At 39.3% G+C, this 19,817-nt stretch overlaps 1 protein-coding gene across 19 annotated transcripts in view; it reads right to left on the bottom strand.

The window, feature by feature from the left end:
- Window positions 1-187: 187 nt before the first annotated feature.
- Window positions 188-19,817, bottom strand: part of AFF1 (ALF transcription elongation factor 1) — a 257,647-nt gene continuing 238,017 nt past the window's right edge. For 16 of the 19 annotated variants that reach the window (XM_034958884.3, XM_055111597.2, XM_003811253.5 and 13 more), the window contains 3 exons: window positions 19,577-19,714; window positions 17,299-17,522; window positions 10,969-16,415 (listed from right to left, as the gene is read on the bottom strand). In XM_034958884.3, the coding sequence (XP_034814775.1) occupies window positions 16,294-16,415; window positions 17,299-17,522; window positions 19,577-19,714 (484 nt within the window). In that variant the 3' untranslated portion in view covers window positions 10,969-16,293. Of the gene's footprint in view, window positions 7,234-10,968; window positions 16,416-17,298; window positions 17,523-19,576; window positions 19,715-19,817 lie in introns of those variants that run through there. The other 3 variants (XM_055111599.2, XM_055111600.2, XR_008625173.2) reach the window with 2 other exon arrangements.

Raw genomic sequence — 19,817 nt, 5'->3', positions numbered from 1 at the left:
TTCTGTTTAATGTAACAAATGTAATGGCCTTTGGCCAAAAGTAATAAAATTCTTACCTGATCATAAATTCCTAAATTTCCCTAGTCTGTTTGCAAACAGTGAGCTTTTTTCCTGTCTGAAAAGCCAGAGCTCAGGACCGAATGACATAGTGGCTATTTGTATTACATTCTAATACACAGTGCTCTAGTTTTCTTTCTTTCACTTGTTTCATTTCCCAGTACCTATTCTAATGCAGTGCTAAATCAGTGTGTTTTTTGTTAGCTTTATTGAAGTATGATTTATATTAAATTCACCCACTGTAAGTGTACATGGTGATTCAGTAAACCTGTAGCATTGTGCCAGCCTCATCATAATCCAGATTTGGAACACTTTCATCAGCCCCCTGAAATTCTCATGAGCCCGTCTGCAGTCAGTCCCCACTCCTCCCCTCCTTTCTCTTCACCCTAGGTAGCCACTGATCTGCTTTCTGTCTATAAATTTGTCTTTTCTGGGTATTTCATATAAATTGAATCACACACTATATTTAATCTTTTGCATCTGGCTTCTCTCACTTAGCATAATATTTTTGAGGTTCACTTCATCCATAGTGTAGAATTTTTTATAGCTGAATAGTATTCCCTCATATGCATATATCACATTTTGTTTATTCATTCACCAATAATGGTTGTTTGGATTGTTTCCAATTTTTGGCTATTATGTGTGATGCCATGAATGTTCATGAACATATCTTAATTGACCATATGCTTTCATTTATCTTGGGTAGTTTCATATACGTGGAATTGCTGGGTTTTATTGTAACATGATTTTAACTTTTTAAGAAACTGCAAACTGTTATCCAAGTGGCGGTACCATATGTTTCCATCAGCAACGTATGAGATTTCCAGTTGCTCCTTGTCCCCTCCAACACTTGATATTGCCTTTTCCTTTGATTATATCCATTCTCCTGGGTGTGAGACATGGTGTCATTGTAGTTAAATGAATGTACAGTGCTTTCAAACAGCATCTTTTTCCTAAAGAAAATGATTGCCCTCTAGTGGCTCATTCTGCACATTACACTTGGGAAAGGGGCACTAATGAGAAGTCTAAAGCTCAGAATAGGCTTGTTAAAATTTACATTCATTTCACAGCATCCCTGGTTTAGCACACTGAACACAATTTGAGTCCAGTTTCAAAATGTTTTACTTCATTACTACTATTAATAATACCCAGGAGCTGAGCTGGTTGGCTGTGGCTTTTACATAATCCCAAGAGGTACATTATAGTCAAAACTAAATTTGTGTGCTTTAGATCTTATCCACTTTATGCACTAAGATCTTTTGCTATAACAAGGGTTTAGACCTGTAGAGTGGCTAACGCCTACAAAGAAGGGGAAAAAAGGCCAGAGATGGTTATTGTTTACTCAAACCTATTACATCCTTTCAAATCAGAGCCAGAGGAATAAATAATTTTTACTAGTGGAATGAATATAAATTCTTTTTAATGAATTGGACACAAATGTAGTGTCTGGTGACTTGTTGGTATTTTCAGGTAACACCTTGTAAATATGCCTATGGAGAGTTGTAAAAATTTAGGAGACTAGGTCTCGGCTGCTCCTAGGGCTCTGCTGAAAGGACAGAACACTGTGCATGTTTAAAAAAAAAAAAAAGTTAAAACTTTGAGCTAAGTAAGGAACCTGGCCAGGAATTTACTTATTTAAGGCATGTGTATTTGGTAAGTAAAAAAAGATGTGGCTTCAGGAAATTAGGGTAGTAGAAGCAAACATTTAATGATTTAACGTAAGAAGTTTTTGCTTTAAAGCTATCACTCACACAGGTGATGTCATTTATTTTTTAGAAAGTGGAGAGAATGTATATATGTGAAATTTCCCTGAGCTCTTAGGCTTTAGATTTCCAAAGTACCCAACAATGCATTTTATTGTCCTGACATGTCTATGAAATCATATGTATACATGTGTGTATTTTATGCCTGAACACAGAATAGCAGAGCCTGATGGATGGGACTGCCTATGGTTGACCTACTGCTTTACTCAATTTGAGGTAAGGGGAAGGAGGGGGCATTTTTGTATGTGACATTGGGTACACAGTGATTCCACTCCTTAGTAAGTATGGTCCACTCCACTTATCAGTTAGAGGTGGATAAGGGAGTATAAAGATTAGGATAAGAGAACATTTAGCCAAGTCTAGGGGGTAAGCTTTGGATATGAGGAAGGAGATTAAGATAATTTTTAAATATGTATCAGAACCTATAAAATGTTGACACTATGAATACTGGGTTTTTTTGTTTGTTTGAGACAGAGTTTTGCTCTTGTTGCCCAGGCTGGAGTGCAATGGCACGATCTTGGCTCACTGCAATCTCTGCCTCCTGGGTTCAAGCGATTCTCCTGCCTTAGCCTCCCGAGTAGCTGGGACTACAGGCATGCGCCACCACACCTGGCTAATTTTGTATTTTTAGTAGAGACGGGGGTTTCTTCGTGTTGGTCAGGCTGGTCTCAAACTCCTGACCTCAGGTGATCTTCCAGCCTCAGCCTCCCAAAGTGCTGGGATTATAGGTGTGAGCCACCGCGCCTGGCTGAATACTGGTTTTTAAAGAATTAACATGGAGATTTTAAACTTACTCCAATGGTGCTGCCATCATTGCCCAAAGAAAACAACTTAGGTAGATACTGAAATTATCTAATAGGGACACATTTTTATTCTCTGTCTTTTGCAATTGTGTTTTGGAGCCAAGTCTGATGAGTTATTTATGTGGATAGTATTGTTTAACTCTTTGTAGAAAAGCAACCATAAAATAAATAGGATGTACCTATGCTTGCATATAGTTCTGAAGGCAGTTTTTGTTGTTGTTATTGTTTTTGAGACAGAGCCTTGCTCTGTCGCCTAGGCTGGAGTACAGTGGCGCAGTCTAGGCTCACTGCAATCTTCGCTTCCCGGGTTCAAGCGATTCTCCTGCCTCAGCCTCCTGAGTAGCTGGGACTACAGGTGTGTGCCACATCTGGCTAATTTTTGTATTTTTAGTAGAGACAGGGTCTCACCATGTTGGCCAGGCTGGTCTCAAACCTCTGACCTCGTGATCCGCCCACCTCGGCCTCCCAAAGTGCTGGGATTACAGGCGTGAGCCACTATGCTGGGCCCTGAAGGCAGTTTTAAAGAATTTTGTTGTAAATTTGTTTTGAACTGTGGTAATACATGTGAAGAAACCACCAAGATGATTTTAAAGGACAGTGGTCTTTTTAATAAGTTCTGTGTATCTTTTTAGATTTTAATACACCATCTTTAACAGGGAAATATTTGATTACCAGTATCTTTATCTCATACACTTTAGGATATATTTCAACTCCTTCCTTTTTTCTTACAGATGAGGAAATATAGTACCAGACATTCACGTAACTTGTGCAAGGTAAAGGATGGTAATTGAGTGCCATTTTTTAAATTTCTGGTTGGCTGTTTTGCCTGGACAGTGTAAGGCAGGTGAGGGGGCCAAGGCATTCAAACTTCAGGGTCACTAGCTTCAGAATTAAAGTTTTATTCTGCCCCTATACTCTCAAACTTGGAGGACCCTGGGGGAATTTATACTCTTGCCTGTTTCAGTTACTATTTCTTATTTCCTGGGATTTTACCCATTAAAGCTTAGTTTACATTATTCATGACTTAAAAACATTTACTTTATGCTCATTTCTTGAAATGTGTGTTACACTAACATTTACTTTAGTGTTTTATTAAACTTTTATTAAATAATACATGTCTTCATGCAAATAAGGAAAGAAAAACTGTCAATTTTAGCTGTCACTAGAGGTGCACTAGTGTCTTGACTAGTGCTGGTAAATGGAGAAAATCCACAGAGCAACATGGAAAGCAGCATTGGATGGGGTGATCCTCCATGTGCTTCTAATGATGCGTTAGAAGAGTTGCTGATGACTGCAGATTTTTAGGACTTCTCAAGCTCCAGTTTATAAAGCCTCTAAGGCCTATTAACAGTCCAGTCTTATTAACCTCAGTCTAATTGTCTGTCTATAGTACAATCCAAAAGTGGTTAAATGGTAACAGTGTTAAGACTGGCTGCAGATTACATTAAAGCAGTTTATAAAACCACATTTTCACTAGTTTATTCTCACAAGCAAAACCCCCTTCATAACTTGAAGTCAGACAAATCTGTATCATCTGAGCTTCACCTTTTACTGGCTCCCTAACCACGGACAGATTACAGTTGTCCCTCTGTCCTTCGGTTCTGCATCTATGGATTCAACCCACTGTGAATTGCAAATATTGAGGGCATGGGGGTGGCAAAAGGGATGGTGTTGCATCCGTTCTGAACAGGTACAGACTTTCATATTGTCATTCCCTAAACAATGTAACAACTATTTACATAGCATTTACATTTTATTAGGAATTATAAGTAATCTAGAGATGATTTAAAGTATAGGGGAGGATGTGTGTAGATTATATGAAAATACTATACCATTTTATATCAGGGACTTCAGCATCCTTGGATTTTGGTATGGGGGAAAATCCAGGATCCAATCCCCCATGGATACCAAGGGATGACTATACTTATCTTGGGCTCACGTGTCATCTGTAAAGCATAATGACTAATTTGAAAGATGGTTTCAAAGTACAAGCAATGGAAGGTACGTAGGGCATGTAGCTTCATATATACTTCTTTCCCCTTCTCCACAATTTTACTTTTTTAGGTCAGTGTTGTGCTATAAGGATGGGAATGTATCATGGATGTAGGAAAGGGGAAAATGCTGGTTGGCTCTGTTTTGCTGTGGGGAATTCCAGACAAATACATAGGTACAAGAGGAGTGCTGTCCTCCACCTGTCAGATAAACTGGCTTATGCTCTGCTCTCAAGCTTGAAATAATCTGAACAGTGGGTCCACAGGGTGCTAGTTTTAGAATACTGACATCTGTGTTAAGAGGAATGGCTGAAAGCAGAGACAATGGCTAGTTGAATGGAAAAACACCAGGTCTCAAGTTACCTGTAACTTGGGTAGACACATGTCATCCAGGAGCTGGGCACCCTAACCTATGCTTTAATGCCTACACACATACTGAAGCATGTAATTTTACACAAAGGAATCACTGAAACTATTGATTGGATGTGAGTAAATTTCACAAGGACAAGAAACCAGTCTCCTCTTTTTAACCTTCATTCAAGATAAGCAAATATCAGGTTAATAGGACTATAGTTCAGTTCAGGACTGACATTTGGCAAACAATTTTAGATTTGATCTCTCTGGGCCATAAAGACAATCCATGATGAAATTCATATTCATTCAGTGGGTTTCAAAACTGCCAATGTTAAACAGCTTCCACTTTATCCAGAATAAATATCATTTGCTTGGACAAGTAGTAAAAAGATATTAGTGGAGCTTCAAATGCCAAAGATCCTGAGTTGGTGACACACATAAAGTCTCACTCAAGGATTGATCATTTTTTCCTGTAGCATTTGTAAGAAGAAAGGTAAAGGTGGGAACTGTTGTAAGCAGCTCACAGGTGATACCTACTGAGGTGTAGGCAGTGGAGCAAACTCAGGAAGAGTCATGCAGTTGGTTGGAGGCAATCAACCTTGTACAACCTTCTTACTCTACAAACTAGTAGGCAAAAGACAATCTCAGAAAATGAACTAAGTACAGGAATAGGCAATCCATACAGTCACACAAATGACCAATGGACTTGTGATAAAATGGTTCACTTCATTTGTCAGATAAATGCAATTAAAGTACTGTAAGATTTGTTTTTTGCACTGCACTCACGACTGGCAAAAATGTAAGATCATCTGCAGTTGGTGGGGAAGGTAGTTTGGTAACATCAAATTTGTTTTTTTGAGACAGTCTTGGCTCTGTCGCCAGGCTGGAGTGCAATGACGCAATCTTGGCTCACTGCAACCTCCACCTCCTTGGTTCAAGTGATTCTTCTGCCTCAGCCTCCCAAGTAGCTGAGAGGACAGGTGCATGCCACCACGCCCAGCTAATTTTTTTTTTTTTTTTTTGTATTTTTAGTAGAGACAGGGTTTCACCATGTTGGCCAGGATGGTCTTGATCTCTTGACCTTGTGATCCACCTGCCTCAGCCTCCCAAAGTGCTGGGATTACACGTGTGAGCCACCACACCCGGCCTGTAACATCAAAAATTTAAAATTTAGCTTACGCTTTGACCCAGACATTTCCCTTCCAGGAATTTATCCTATAGAATACTTGTAAGAATGTACAAAGATGTTGTGTACTACGATTCCTTCAGTACATTGTTGTAACCACAGAATATTGTGGGTAGGAGTGACTTGTGTCCATAATGGGAAAATGTTTAAATAAATGGTGGCATATCTTATTACATGGTACTTTGTAGCCAAAATATGCTGGACATTGAAAAAGGACTGATACACAGTGTAAAAAACAATGCACAGAAAAGTTGTAGAAAGATACGCATGAACTTAATGGCTGTAGAATCTGGGGAGGAAGTACACTTGCCCTTTTGCTTTTTGCTCTGTATGCCTCTATATAGTTGTCCCTTGGTGTAAGTGTGGGGTTGGTTCCAGGATCCCCACAAATACCAAAATCCATGGATGCTTAAGTCCCTTTGTAAAATGGCACAATATTTGCATATAACCTCTGCACATCCTCCCATATACTATAAATCATCTCTACATTACTTTCAATACCCAATACAATAACTACACATCACTTCATTCGCGTGGATGCAACATAGTACTCGGCACATGGCAAATTCGTTTTGTCTTTTAGAACTTTGTGGGAATTTTTCACCCTGAATATTTTCTATCTCCGTTGAATCCACCAATGCAGCACCCATAGATATGGAAGGCTAACTGTAATTTGTTTTACTAGTCTATTTATTTGTAAATCAGCTTAAAAATAGGATGGAAAAATTACATTCTCATGTATATGTAAGCTTGGGAAGCTCTTTAAAACCACTCTACCAGGATCACTTGCTTCTTCCCTTGGGATTGTGAATTCCTCAGTTGCAGTCCTGGGTACCAAGTTTTACCTGCACAAGGAGTTTCTTCAAAGATTGTAGTTCAACGATGGAAAACTAAAGGCATTTTTCTGTAGTTCATTCAGTTGAGCACGACTGGTTTTCCACATCCCGTAGTGTGAGTATTCCTAAGAAAATATGTGCTCATGCACCTTTTTTGAGAAGGGGTTGGTAGTGTTTCTTAGAGGATAATTTATAGGAATAGTTAGCAGTGAAGATATCAGAACCTGTAATTGTTTCTTCCTCCTACACATGAAATAAGGTAAATGAGATGTTAGGACTGGGCCTCCGTAATAGAGAAGGGTGATTTAAAGCACTTACCCAGGGGAGGCACATGGTCTTTTTAAAGCTAAAATAGAATTGTGTGTTCAAAGAGTATTTCAAGGCCTGCCCTCAGTCTGTTGGAAGGGCAAAGTCCCTTATTATCAGAGCCTTGGTGTCTCAGTACAGTCTTGCTTTCAGCTGAGTGTGGTCTACTGGAAAACCACAAACGCTGAAAGAGTCCTGTTCCTCAGACAAAACAGACTAGACAGTACAATTATCTAATCACTACCAAAGTAACAGCAGATAAACCTCCGATTATATTCTGGTAAAGACACATTGGGCTTCAAAGTTATTTGGAATGGATTTGAGGGTTCTAAGCACCACCGAGATGACTTACTTACTTAAAAGTAGCCTGGATTGTGACAATTACATTCCTAACAACCCTGGCAAATAGTGAGCCAGTGCCTATTCAAATAATGCAGGCTCCAAAAGTGCCTAGATACTTGCGAATACAAGAACACAAAGGGAGATTACCACTTTAACCTCACAGAGTAGTTGCCAGTATTCAGTGATAGTAAAACTGCCTTGTACAGCATCTGGGAAATAGTCTGTATGCACCTTATGGAGACATCAAAAGTTGGCAAGGACACTGCCGACTTAATTTTTTTTTTTTTAAGCCCAGCATAATAAAAATAAAAAACTTAATTTGGAGAGAAATACTTAACAAAAGATTAATATCCTCTAAATACATAAATCAAAAGGAAAAAGATGCATTTTTCAGCCTGGTGGATCATCTTTTCTTTACTGCTCAGCATCCCCTTCCTTATTAGCAGAACCCTTCCGAGTGGTGAACTCAATCTATATAACTGGTGAAAACAGCTTTCCCCCATCTACCAAGTTGGGCATTTGAACTGGGTCTAGAATACTAGTCACATAACCCATGCACTGCAAATGGCAGCTTAATGTGAGGGAAAAATACTCTATCATGGAATAAAACACACCAGGGACACCATTTGCCACCTATCAAGTTCAGTGACTTTTCCCCTTCCCCTTTTCCAACATAATACCCAGGTTAGATAAAGGATTAGGAAAATAGATACTCTGAAAATGTGATAAAACTTTTTTTTTTTTTGAGACGGAGTCTCACTCTGTCACCCAGGCTGGAGTGCAGTGGCACCATCTCGGCTCACTGCAAGCTCTGCCTCCCAGGTTCACGCCATTCTCCTGCCTCAGCCTCCCGAGTAGCTGGGACTACAGGCACCCGCCACCACGCCCGGCTAATTTTTTTGTATCTTTAGTAGAGATGGGGTTTCGCCGTGTTAGCCAGGATGGTATCAATCTCCTGACCTCCCAAATCCTGATTTGGGACCTCCAAATCTCCTGATCCGCCCGCCTCAGCCTCCCAAAGTGCTGTGATTACAGGCGTGAGACAGCGTGCCCGGCCGATAAAAGTTTTCTATGGGTTATCTGACAATAACAAGAGGCTGTAAAATATACTCTTCCCATTCTTTAACTCCCAATGAAGTAATCTTTTTAGCAAGGATCACCAATGCGTGCTATAATAAAATCACTTAAGTGAAAGGTTGTGGGGATAGGGAAAAGATCATATTTATAAAGGAGAGTTCTGGTGATCATATCTTAACCAAAGACTCAAATTTATTATCACACATAAAAACCATTTTAGTTACCTCCTGATGTGATCCAGTATGAAGCCCACAGCATCACCGTGAAGGATTCTTGCTAAATATAATCAGACCCCTAGGCTGAACTTGCAGTTTATAGAAAATATAGGAGATGAATGAATTAATGAACATTTGGGGGAACCAGACAAATCGAGGATGGGGGACATTACAAAGGTGGGGGTGGCTGGGCGTGGTGGCTCACACCTGTAATCCCAGCATTTTGGGAGGCCTAGGCAGGGTAGATCACTTGAGCCCAGGGGTTCAAGACCAACCTGGACAAACATGGTGAAACAGTCTCTCTATAAAAAACACAAAAATTAGCTGGGCGTGATGGCATGTGCTTGTAGTCCCCACTACTCAGGAGGCGGAGGTGGGAGGATCGACTGAGTGCTAGAGTGAGCTATGATTGTGCCACTGCACTCCAGCCTGGGTGACAGCCTGTCTCCAAAAAAAAAAAAAAATTTGGGGTGGGTGAAGGAAGGATTGTTCTCAAGACTAAAGAGACACAATCACTAAATGTAATGCATGAAACAGTTGAAGCCATGTTCAAAAAGGTAAGTTTGAAGGCAGCTACAGAAATTTGAATATGGACTGAACATTAAGCATTGAGAAATGTCTTTAGATGCTATAATGGTATTGTGACTACTTTGGAAAGTGTCCTGACAGATGCATGCTGTAACTTTTAGGGGTGAAATATGTCTGCAACTCACTATTCAGCCTAAGTGTACACACCTACACATTTACATAAAAAATACGGTAAAATGTTAATTGTTGAATCTAGGTGGTAGGAATACATGTATACATAGTATTTGTTTTTTCAGGATATGCTTGAATATTTTCCAAAAAAAAAGAAAAATGAATGTTTTCACTATACAATCCACTGCTTGGAATTCCAAAGAAATATCCCAAATTCAAAATATTTGAATTTCCCCAAAAATTTCCCCAAATGGAAACATTCTTTATAATATCCCCAGATTAGAAACAATTAACAAGGAGGTTAAATTGGCACAACCATACCTGGACTATTAAGTTATACAAGATATGACATGGAAAGTTTTGGTGAAAAAGGTTAAACACCCAGAAGAGACTTGACGACTGAGACCCATTTTTCAAGCCCTAGTTCAAATTAGATTCTTTTCCCTGTAGTTTTTCTCAATCAGATCTAAAACACTCCCTTTCCCCACACTTGCTATTGCATGCCTTGTACAACAGTTATTGTTGACTTTTCAACTTTACTATAAATTTACAGGGGTTGGGTCCATGTTTGTTCACTAGAACTAGTACAACTGGAGACTGATCTAACGTTTGGAAGGACAAAAAATTAAAAAGGAAGAGGAAGGCAGTGAGTGTTCCGGCTGGAGGGTCAGCAGCTGGGATATGGCAGTGCAGTAAGGGGAGGAAATGAAATAGCCACTGGTTTCTGAGTGATTACATAACGCCACACACCATGCTAAGCAATCTCAATGCACCATCTAATGTGATCCCTGCCATCTTACTGGGTGGATACCATTTCAACAGCTGTAAAAGAGAAATGCAGAGGTTAATTTGACCAAGGGTCACATAATTAGCAAACCAGAAAATCAGATTCAAACACAAGGAAGTCAGATTTCAGCACCTAGGTCCTTTCCCATTTCATGAAATCACAAAGAGTATTTTTTCTTTAACGGTGGCAAAGGGTGAAAAGGCCAGATAACCTTTAGATTCCTTTCAATACCAACATTCTACAAACCTGTCCACCCAGCAAATTTGGAAATAGGCAAATTTGGTCACTACTACACCCTCCAGTTGATGTTAGGATAAGAAGCCACACTGGTGCTGTCAGGCCAATTTGTGTCCAATTATGATCTTAGTGAGATCAACTGAACAGAAGGATAAGCTGCCTTCTGAACACAGTTCTTTCTCCATTCCAGCAATAAATATTGCGAATAAGGACACATTGCTCACATGAAACTCCTTGGCTATAGATAGCAATTTCACATAATGGTATTAGGAATTACTGTATTCAGGTAAAGAGAAAGCATGGATTCAATCCCAATGATTTCTCGAAATTTTTATTAATTTTTTTGTTTTTTTACAGCTTGATCCTCTTATGAAAAGGAAAGAATTTAAAGATGAACAATTACATTTTTGTTTAAACAGCAATTAATCCTCATTACAGAGAACAAAAGATCTGTGGCACATTGTCTTTGGAAAGATCTTTTGCAGATTTTTCTTCTAAAAAAAACTATAATTCTCTCACAGATCACATATTCTTTCAAACGACTATACAAGGCAGCTAAATTTTATTCACAAAGCCCCAAGTTGCAGTTCCATTGCTGAAGTAGGTAAAATACATGGAGTTCCCCTTAATTTGTGTTGCACATCTTCCCATTGAGAGCATCACTGCTTCCCTACCCTATGTACAAAATCATTGTGTTGATGATAGCTGGCACGTTATTCCACAGTAATTAAAGAAAAACTTATTAAACATAGGCCAGTGATTTTCATTTATCAACTGGAAAATTTACTCCTTTTTAAAACAATTTTAATAATACCAAGATTTGACTTTCCTCCAAAGTTATAAGAAAGCAAAAAATATATAATATAATATAATATAATATATAATGGTAATAAATAAAAAAAAGGCAACCCTGCTCAGGTATCATCCAAAACATGATCACATTCAGAAAAAAAAAATTAAAACAAGATTTGGGACACATGCGTGCATACATACACACATACACACACACACACACACACACAACCCCAACATGAACAGTGTATACTTGATATCTGAGGGGGATATGCAGTAATTTTAACAATACATGTCGATGGCCTGAACAAAGATGAATACTGCCTGTGTTAAGCATTGCTTAAAAAATCTACTTTTAAGCAAAGCAAGTTGTCTTCCTTAGGTCAGCCACTGCCTGGTCCGACCAGTGCAGCTTGGCCAGCTTCACTATGAGTGGTCTTATTCCCTTGTCCTCTCCAGGCCGATATACTAATATATAGGCTCACAAGGAGCTGTAGGGTTTCCCTCCTGCCCTCTTAGGTAGAGAAGTATAGGCACTTCTCTACCCAGTACAGTGCCTGCTGATCTCTGATATTCAGTGGAACAGAATATAATGTCATTTCCTTCTGACAGTAAGAAATTTATAGCCACCTAAAGAAAAGCAGTAGTTGGTATTTGTCAACTCACCATAATTAAGAACTGAAGAACATGGTCAGTGCTCACAATTCATGAAGAGATGAACACTCCAAGTCACCGAGAAACCAACACAACTGGATTGCATATTTGAGGTTCACATGGTGGCAATACCACTTGCAGTGTTTGAAGGAAAACCCCCAACACGATGCTATTCTGCCATTACACCTCCTTCCAATAGAATGACACAAAATAAAGGCACAGGAAAATACCATACATCCATTAATCCTAAGTGGGACCCAAAACAAAAGACACAACTGGCTCAAGAACAGGAGGGGAAAAAAGGTACTGCCATAATTGATCCTAGCATCCCTTCATGGCTGCAATGCGTAACTCTCACTTTTCAGTGAGAAAAATCTATACTCTTGTGTTTCTAAAGAAAGCACAAAATATTCTTGCAAGATTTAAATACTGCTAATCAGTGGCAAAGAGTGTAAACAGATGAAATGGCAAAGTTTTAAAAGTTTTTTTGTAGTGTTTGGGAAAATAATCTGTGGTAGGAAGCAAGCAGGTTTAAGTACAAGAAAACAAAACAAAACAAAACAAAAAACAAAAAAACCCGAAAGCCCAGCCTCAAGCCTTAACCTACTTTAAGATGCACAAATACAACTCAAACTTCATAAAGCAGAGGAGTAAAAGGTGCAAGAGCCATGTAGCATCCCTGAAGCCATGGCGAAACAAACACAGCGGTATTTAAAAACTGGGTTCACTCAAAGGCACAATTCAATCAACCTCTTTTTCTCTGTTTAAGTGTATGTATTTATATCCCTTTGTACATCAGAGATAACAGTTTTGTTAATTGTAGAGGACACAATGGCTTTCTTCTGGCTTTTAAAAATTACTGAAGATGAATCATAATAAAACAGTAAGTAAGCTCCTGATGCTAGTAACATTAATGTGTAAGATACCAAATAAGGCAAGTTTTCAGCCAGAAAGGGGTAGGGGGTTTTAGCTTTCTAAACATCCTGAGACCTGAAATTAAAGGATACAGGACAAGGGAGATAAGTGCGGTCCAATCTGTCTAAGGGAAATAGCTACATATTTTGGTTAAAACAGATAATATGAAGGTCTTTTTGTTACAAAATATTAGATACTTTTCCCATTCAGTATTGTAATCAAATCATAATATCAGACAGTCAAATTCTCCTCCTATTGTGATTCTATTTCTGATAAATGCTTGCTGGGCCCTCCCACTCCTCACCACTGCTACTAGGTGGCCAATGTTTTCACAATCCGAACCCAGTATAATTTGATAAATTTTAGTAAAGTGTTTTTTCATTATTTAGCAGGGCTCTTAAATTCAATAATTCACAGAAAGGACAGAAACATTAAACACTTTAAAAAATAAAAGTGTTCTTCCATTTCCTACTAAAGACACACACACACACACACACACAAACCTTGTAGTGCCAAAGGCAAGATTTACACTCTATTTTCACTCCTTAAGATGCTTTGCATTTGTCTTACTCTGAAGTGTGTACTATTATAAGAACTTTGCATACTCTAAGGCTTAATCTTATAATCTAGCCCTTTCAAATGATCTACCTCAGTACAGATTTTGCCTTTGGGAATTGTAAGCATGCAGTGAAAAAGTGCAAATCATTTTAAAAATCCTTTAGACTTCTATATACAACTGTAACAGCAAAAAGACCCTATGAACATTAAGGATTCATCAGCCACTACCTTTCACATACTCTATTAAAAAGGTTACCATTAGTTACTCTCCTTTAGGTACAATGCAATAAGGATCAGCAATATCCAATGACCAAAGTAGTACAAACTGATCTATGCACATGTGTTACTTTTTCAAGGGACAAAAAAAATCTTTATATCAAGTTCAGAAAAAAAAAAAAACCCACAAAGAGTAAGGCCACTGAAAAAGCAATCTGTTTTAGAGCTGGCTGAGAAATCTACCTGGAAATGTCTTCAGTCAAGGGAGCACTGTGGCTTGCCAACAGAACACACACATGCTCTGGCACAATCTGCATAGAACCTGCCATAAAGAACACAACCCTTCACAATTGACAGGTGGCTTGTTCTAGGGAATGATAGGACAAAAGGGGAGGGGATGGCTAAGGGAGTAAGGAAAAAAGAAAGATGTTAAATAACATCTTCAATATCGAAATAAAGCCTGATTCTGGTGCCTTGTCCTTTACATGTAACAGATGGACACACAATGCTACAAACACACAAAACCTACCAGGCAATTACTGTTCATTTAACACAGGTTTTTAAAACTAGTAGTTTAAAAAGGACCAGGGCCTTGCTTTATAACATGAATAAATGAAACCGGTCATCAGGAATCACACATCAAGGTCTTATGCTCAGATATGACTACAGCTGTCATTCTCTGGCTTTCACCTAAACATGAGGGACCAGACCTCTGACTTAGTGACAACCAAAGAACAGTCTGGAGAAGAAACTGAAGGAACAGCCTCACACAGACCACTCACACTGTGAGAGATAAGCATCGCTCCCATCCCTCGACACATCCCTTTGTGTATTTACAAACTACCAAGAGAGTTCCTGCATTCACCATAGGGATCTTAGGTGTCTTCATTATAAATAAATATGGTTCTCCCTCCTCCACTAATAGGAAAATGTGAAACATGCTTGGTAGGAAACATGTAGAGGGGCAGAATGGGACAAAGGCGGAGAAAAAGTTATAGAGATGACACTCCTCAATTGTAGTAAGTGTGCAAATTCTACTTCTAAAAGGGATAAAAAAGAATTGGCTTTTAAAAACACTGCAAAGTAATGTTTCCAATAATAACCTTTAAAGTTTCAATGAAAAAGAAAAATCTGTGCTTATGGGCACATGGGATTTCTGATTGTGTTACTTCATTTTAGGTCATTCAAAATGGACTTGGTTTAATGCATACACTATGGCAATAACTTACAGAGGGCCACAGTTCCTCCTCAACCAAATCAACTCTAGCTGAGAACACTCTGGAGTGAAGGCATGTGGTGATGAGTTTTTCAAAAGTCTAATCAACCACCCCAAATCTCTACATCCTCTCAGGGAGTTAACTTCCCCTAGACAATCAAGGACTCTGAAAGTCTAGTTTTGCTATAAATATAAAATATTTGTAGCAGAAAAATATAGCCTAAGAAGCAGATTTCATTTTTCTTGTTCACTGACGAAACTCTGAGTTGGTTGGACAACATGAGTTACCACATAACTGTACACCACAGATCAGCACCTCAAATTCCAGCTCTACTTAAACAAAACTTTAAAAGCACTTTAGCCATCTGGTCAGGTATAAATGTTGGTTCCCTTCTTCCCCAAGGTAGGAAATTCAGAATAGAGTCAACAGTGACTGCCCTGTTAGAGTCCCTTTCGCTGAAGCAGGGGTGGGAAATGGCAGGGGTAGGAAATGGCAGCGCCAAGTCCTCCTGTGCAGACCTCGAGGTGGCACCCCATGTGCTGTGGCTCCTCCTCGCCGCTCCGACGTGGGCTGACTTTCAGCACAGTAATGAGAAGTCAGAGCTGGGGTCAATGTGCAGCGCTCTAGGCAATGGGGAGATGGGGGGCGGCAGGAGCGGGGGTTGCCTTCAATTTTATAAATTACAACAATACTTGGTATTATCAAGCCACTGTTCATTGGCAGAAAGTGGGGCACAGTGGAGTCCTTCATTACTTATGGTTTACAGATGGCCATTAGAAGTTATTAAACAAATATTTCTCCCAAAACTCAAAAGAAAAAAAATCATCCACAAAACCCTTTACCAAAAGTCATTGTTAAAAAAAAAAAATTTCCTTCTGGGAATGGACTAGTGTGGCTACTGAGATGATGTGAAATTCACTTTCAGAGTTGAAACTGTTTCTTCCTCATTTCATTTGCAACTTGTATCCTGCTGGTTTAAAAAAAAAAAAAAAGAAATGTTTCTAGACCATTCATACACCCATTTAAGCTACATTGCACTTCTGTCCTTTAGTTAGGAAGGGCAAGATCATTTCTGGGGCCAGCCTCCTCATCTCTGCTTCTGCATAACCACAGTGTCCAACCAATGATCACACCGTTGTTGAGAGTTTAAGTGGACAAATGTCCTGGCCATCTCGTGGTGCTTCTTTTTTAGAGTTTGGTGTCCTGATGAAACAAACGTCTGGACTGTTTTTGAGGCTTCCAATGTGCAAAAATAGTTCCCAAGGCATTGAATCAACCTGGGGCTCCATTAAGGTGTTTTGGTTAATTCTTGTAGCTGCTGAAAACCCTGTCGTGTATAGTGCACCAGGTCCACCAAACTGCTGTTGAGGGCCAAGGTGCACACATTTGTGCTGAGCCGAGCAAAGAATTCTGCAAAAACAAAACAAAACAAAACCAAAACAAGTAAATACACAAGCACACACAAAAATTAAAATGGAAACAAAAATTCAAGGTTCCAGAAGGTACGTCCCCACAATATTCTGCACTTAATCACATCAAAAAAATCACAATCTACTGTAATTGCTTGCTAATTCTCCACTAGACTACAAACCAGGTTTGCTTTAGAGCTGAATCCATAATGCTTAGCACAATGGCTGGCACTTGGAAAACACCAAATTTATACCTTTGCCTCAAAGGATGCATTAATGAAAAAAAAAAGTTAAAAGCATTATCAGTTTGATAAGACAGATAAGGCCCTAAGAGGCTATGTCGAAAGTAAGTAGTTACAGCCAGCTGGCTCCAACTCTTCTGAACCTTGCATTTCTCCAAGGGTCTTCTTCCCCAAACAAGTCTCAATAATGTTTACTACGCTGTATCTCTCGTACTATAGCTACTATCTTTCTTAACATATACTAAAAACAAATAATCTCAGTATTTGGGTTATGCTACTTTGTATCTCCAATGTGCTGAGCCTAGGAACAGCCAGTGACTCCTCTTCTTCATTTGCCTTGCCTTTCAGCTAGCATTTCAGCTCAGGCTGAAATAATGACAGCAGAACTTCAGAACGGGCAAGGTGCTAAAGCCACTTGTATTTTGGTTTTGCTAAGATCTAGCCACAGAAATTCAGCTCCACGCCACAGTGCTCAAGGAATAATTGCAACTAGGTTTTGAGGCAGAATAGAGAAAATATAATTAAAGTAAAACAGCTACACATTTCCTTTTCTCCAAGAAACTGAACTTAAAATATAAACCAATGTTTATTCCTCCCAATCCAAACACCCCAGTAATCACCACCACAAAGCCATTTATTTACCTTTATTCTTCCTTGTGAGGGCCTCGGCCTGTTCCCAAAGGTCAAAGGCAGTAAGAACATGGGATGTGATGGTGACATAGGAAGATGTCATATTCTGGATGGTGACTGGGGTGCTGATAGTGGCAGCCACCCCACTGCTCCCCACACTGCCAGCACTTGACTGGGACCCTACGGAGCTGGCAGGAGAAGGCATTGGGGAAAGAGGGGATGGTGTGCCTGTGCTTCTGGGAGGTGGAAGAGAAGAGATAACTGGTCAGTCAGTCACCAGTAGACCCCTGGATCACAGATTTACGTGTCTGGAACTACAGTCCAAGACACAAAGTTTCACTATACACCTGCCAAAATGATAACCACTGCTAAAGTCACTCCTACAAGGTCAACGAGACACCCTGCTGGGCTAATCTGTATTCCAAATATGCTTTCCCATGCCATTCGCATAGTCTACTTCCTCTGCCTGGAATCTCCTAGTAAGACAATACTCTATGTATGTAATGTATGCATATGTATGTATGTGTGTGCACCCACCTGTATTTCATCCTTTCATCCACTCAGTAAACACTGAGCACCTGCTCTGTACCATGCATTCTTTTAGACACTGTGGATACCCTGGATATATCACAGCTTCCTTTCTGCCACCACTTGAACATCTCTCTTTTCTTACATTTATCTACTGTTTATTCCTTTTCCTGGGCCACAGCAGAAATAATGTCTCACTAATTTTTGCATTACTAGCACTTAGCACAATAGGTGCTAAAAGTAGGCTCCTGATAAATACTTGCTGAGCCAATGAATGAACTAATATTAAGTATCATGCATCAGAAGACTCTATCTCCTCTTTACTCCACTCTTGGCTGAATATCTGGACCTGCAAGTTAACATGTGACTCAATGTGGATTAAATAAAAAAGAGTTAATGAATATAAAATGGAAAGATGGTTCAGCAGCAGTAGCCTCATGATGTTACACCTGCCGTTTGGGCTGCACGGACCTAGCAGAATGTACATTTGCAAGGAGTAGAGTGAAAGCTCCATGAGGGCAGTGGTTCTTGTCTGCTGTATCCCTAGTACCTAAAACAAGGCTTGGTATGAAGAAGGTGCTCAGTATATACTGGATGGACAAATGATTGAAGGGGTTATATAAATAATGTGATTGACAATCTATTAGCTTAGAATAATATCTCAATGCAGCAGCCATGAAAATCTTCAGAGGTAATATGAAGTTGCTTCTTAATCAGGACTTTCTTTTTTGAGAGAGGCCATATGGGAGTCTCTTCTTTTGAATGTGCTAGAAATAGGGCAGTCGTGTAAGTGATATTCTTAAAATAGCAAAACTTATCAGAACTAGGAACTTCACAAGGAGTATGACCAAATTAAAAAATACTAGGCAAGGACTACAGGGAAGAAAATTCCAGCTTCATTTTAAAAACACTTGTACAAGGATTCTTTTTTTCTAATAACTTACAGCATACATGAACAATTTTAGTTCACAAAATGGGGAAAAGAATTTTGCTAAAGATAATCATTTTCATTCTTAGTATTACTGGTGTGGCATATGGCTCTGGAAATTTCTTGTTTACTGAAATGCCAAGAAGCTATGTCCATACATACAGAGAGAGAAAGGACTCTGGCTCTGGTTCTGTTGGCTCCGCCTCTTGTTTTGTGTTCTTAGGCTTATCTAAAGATCCTCAAAGCTCAGCTAGGTGCGGTGGCTCACGCCTGTGGCATCCCCGCACTTTGGGAGGCCAAGGCAGGCAGATCATTTGAGGTGACAAGTTCGATACCAATCTGGCCAATGTGGTGAAACCCCATCTCTACTAAAAATACAAAAATTAGCTGGGCATGGTGGTGGCGCAGGCCTGTAATCCCAGCTACTCGGGAGGCTGAGGCAGGAGAATCGCTTGAACCTGGGAGGTAGAGGTTGCAGTGAGCCAAGATTGCAGCACTGCATTCCAGCCTGGGAGACAGAGCAAGACTCTGTCTCAAAAAACAACAAACAAACAAACAAACAAAAACCTCAAAGCTCAAAAATTTCAATTCTATATTCTTTGCAATTACCTTTTTATGTTTTCCAATCAGCAAAAACCTTGATTTATAACTACTTCTCAAAAAGGTAGAAATATGCTAATAATTTAAATTTAGGAGCAACCAGCAAACAGATGAAGCCAACAATTTTTGAAAAGGCAAAGTGACATATGTAAGCATACAAATGGTTGCAAAAGCAAGAAGTAAATAAATAAATGACTCAATTCTGGAAATTATTTATATTAGACTTAGAGTTACCTTGCAATGCATGGAGAAGGTGCCTGGGCGACTTTGGAAGAACTCTCGAAGTGTTTATTAAGAGTACGAGAATACTTTATTGCTATGTCTTTTTTACAACGAAACATCGCCATGTTCAAAATGGACTGGCAACGCATGCTATGAACAAAGACAGAAGTGAAACTGCAAGTGACTATCATACTACAGAAAAGCAGCCATCTAACCTTTTATAGCCTAATGAACACACCGGATTTTCCTCACT

The sequence above is a fragment of the Pan paniscus genome, chromosome 3 (genome assembly GCF_029289425.2).
Source record: "Pan paniscus chromosome 3, NHGRI_mPanPan1-v2.0_pri, whole genome shotgun sequence".
In the NCBI taxonomy this organism is placed as follows: domain Eukaryota; kingdom Metazoa; phylum Chordata; class Mammalia; order Primates; family Hominidae; genus Pan; species Pan paniscus.
Note: the sequence above shows the minus strand (reverse complement) of the source record. Positions and strands in the feature narration are given on the sequence as shown.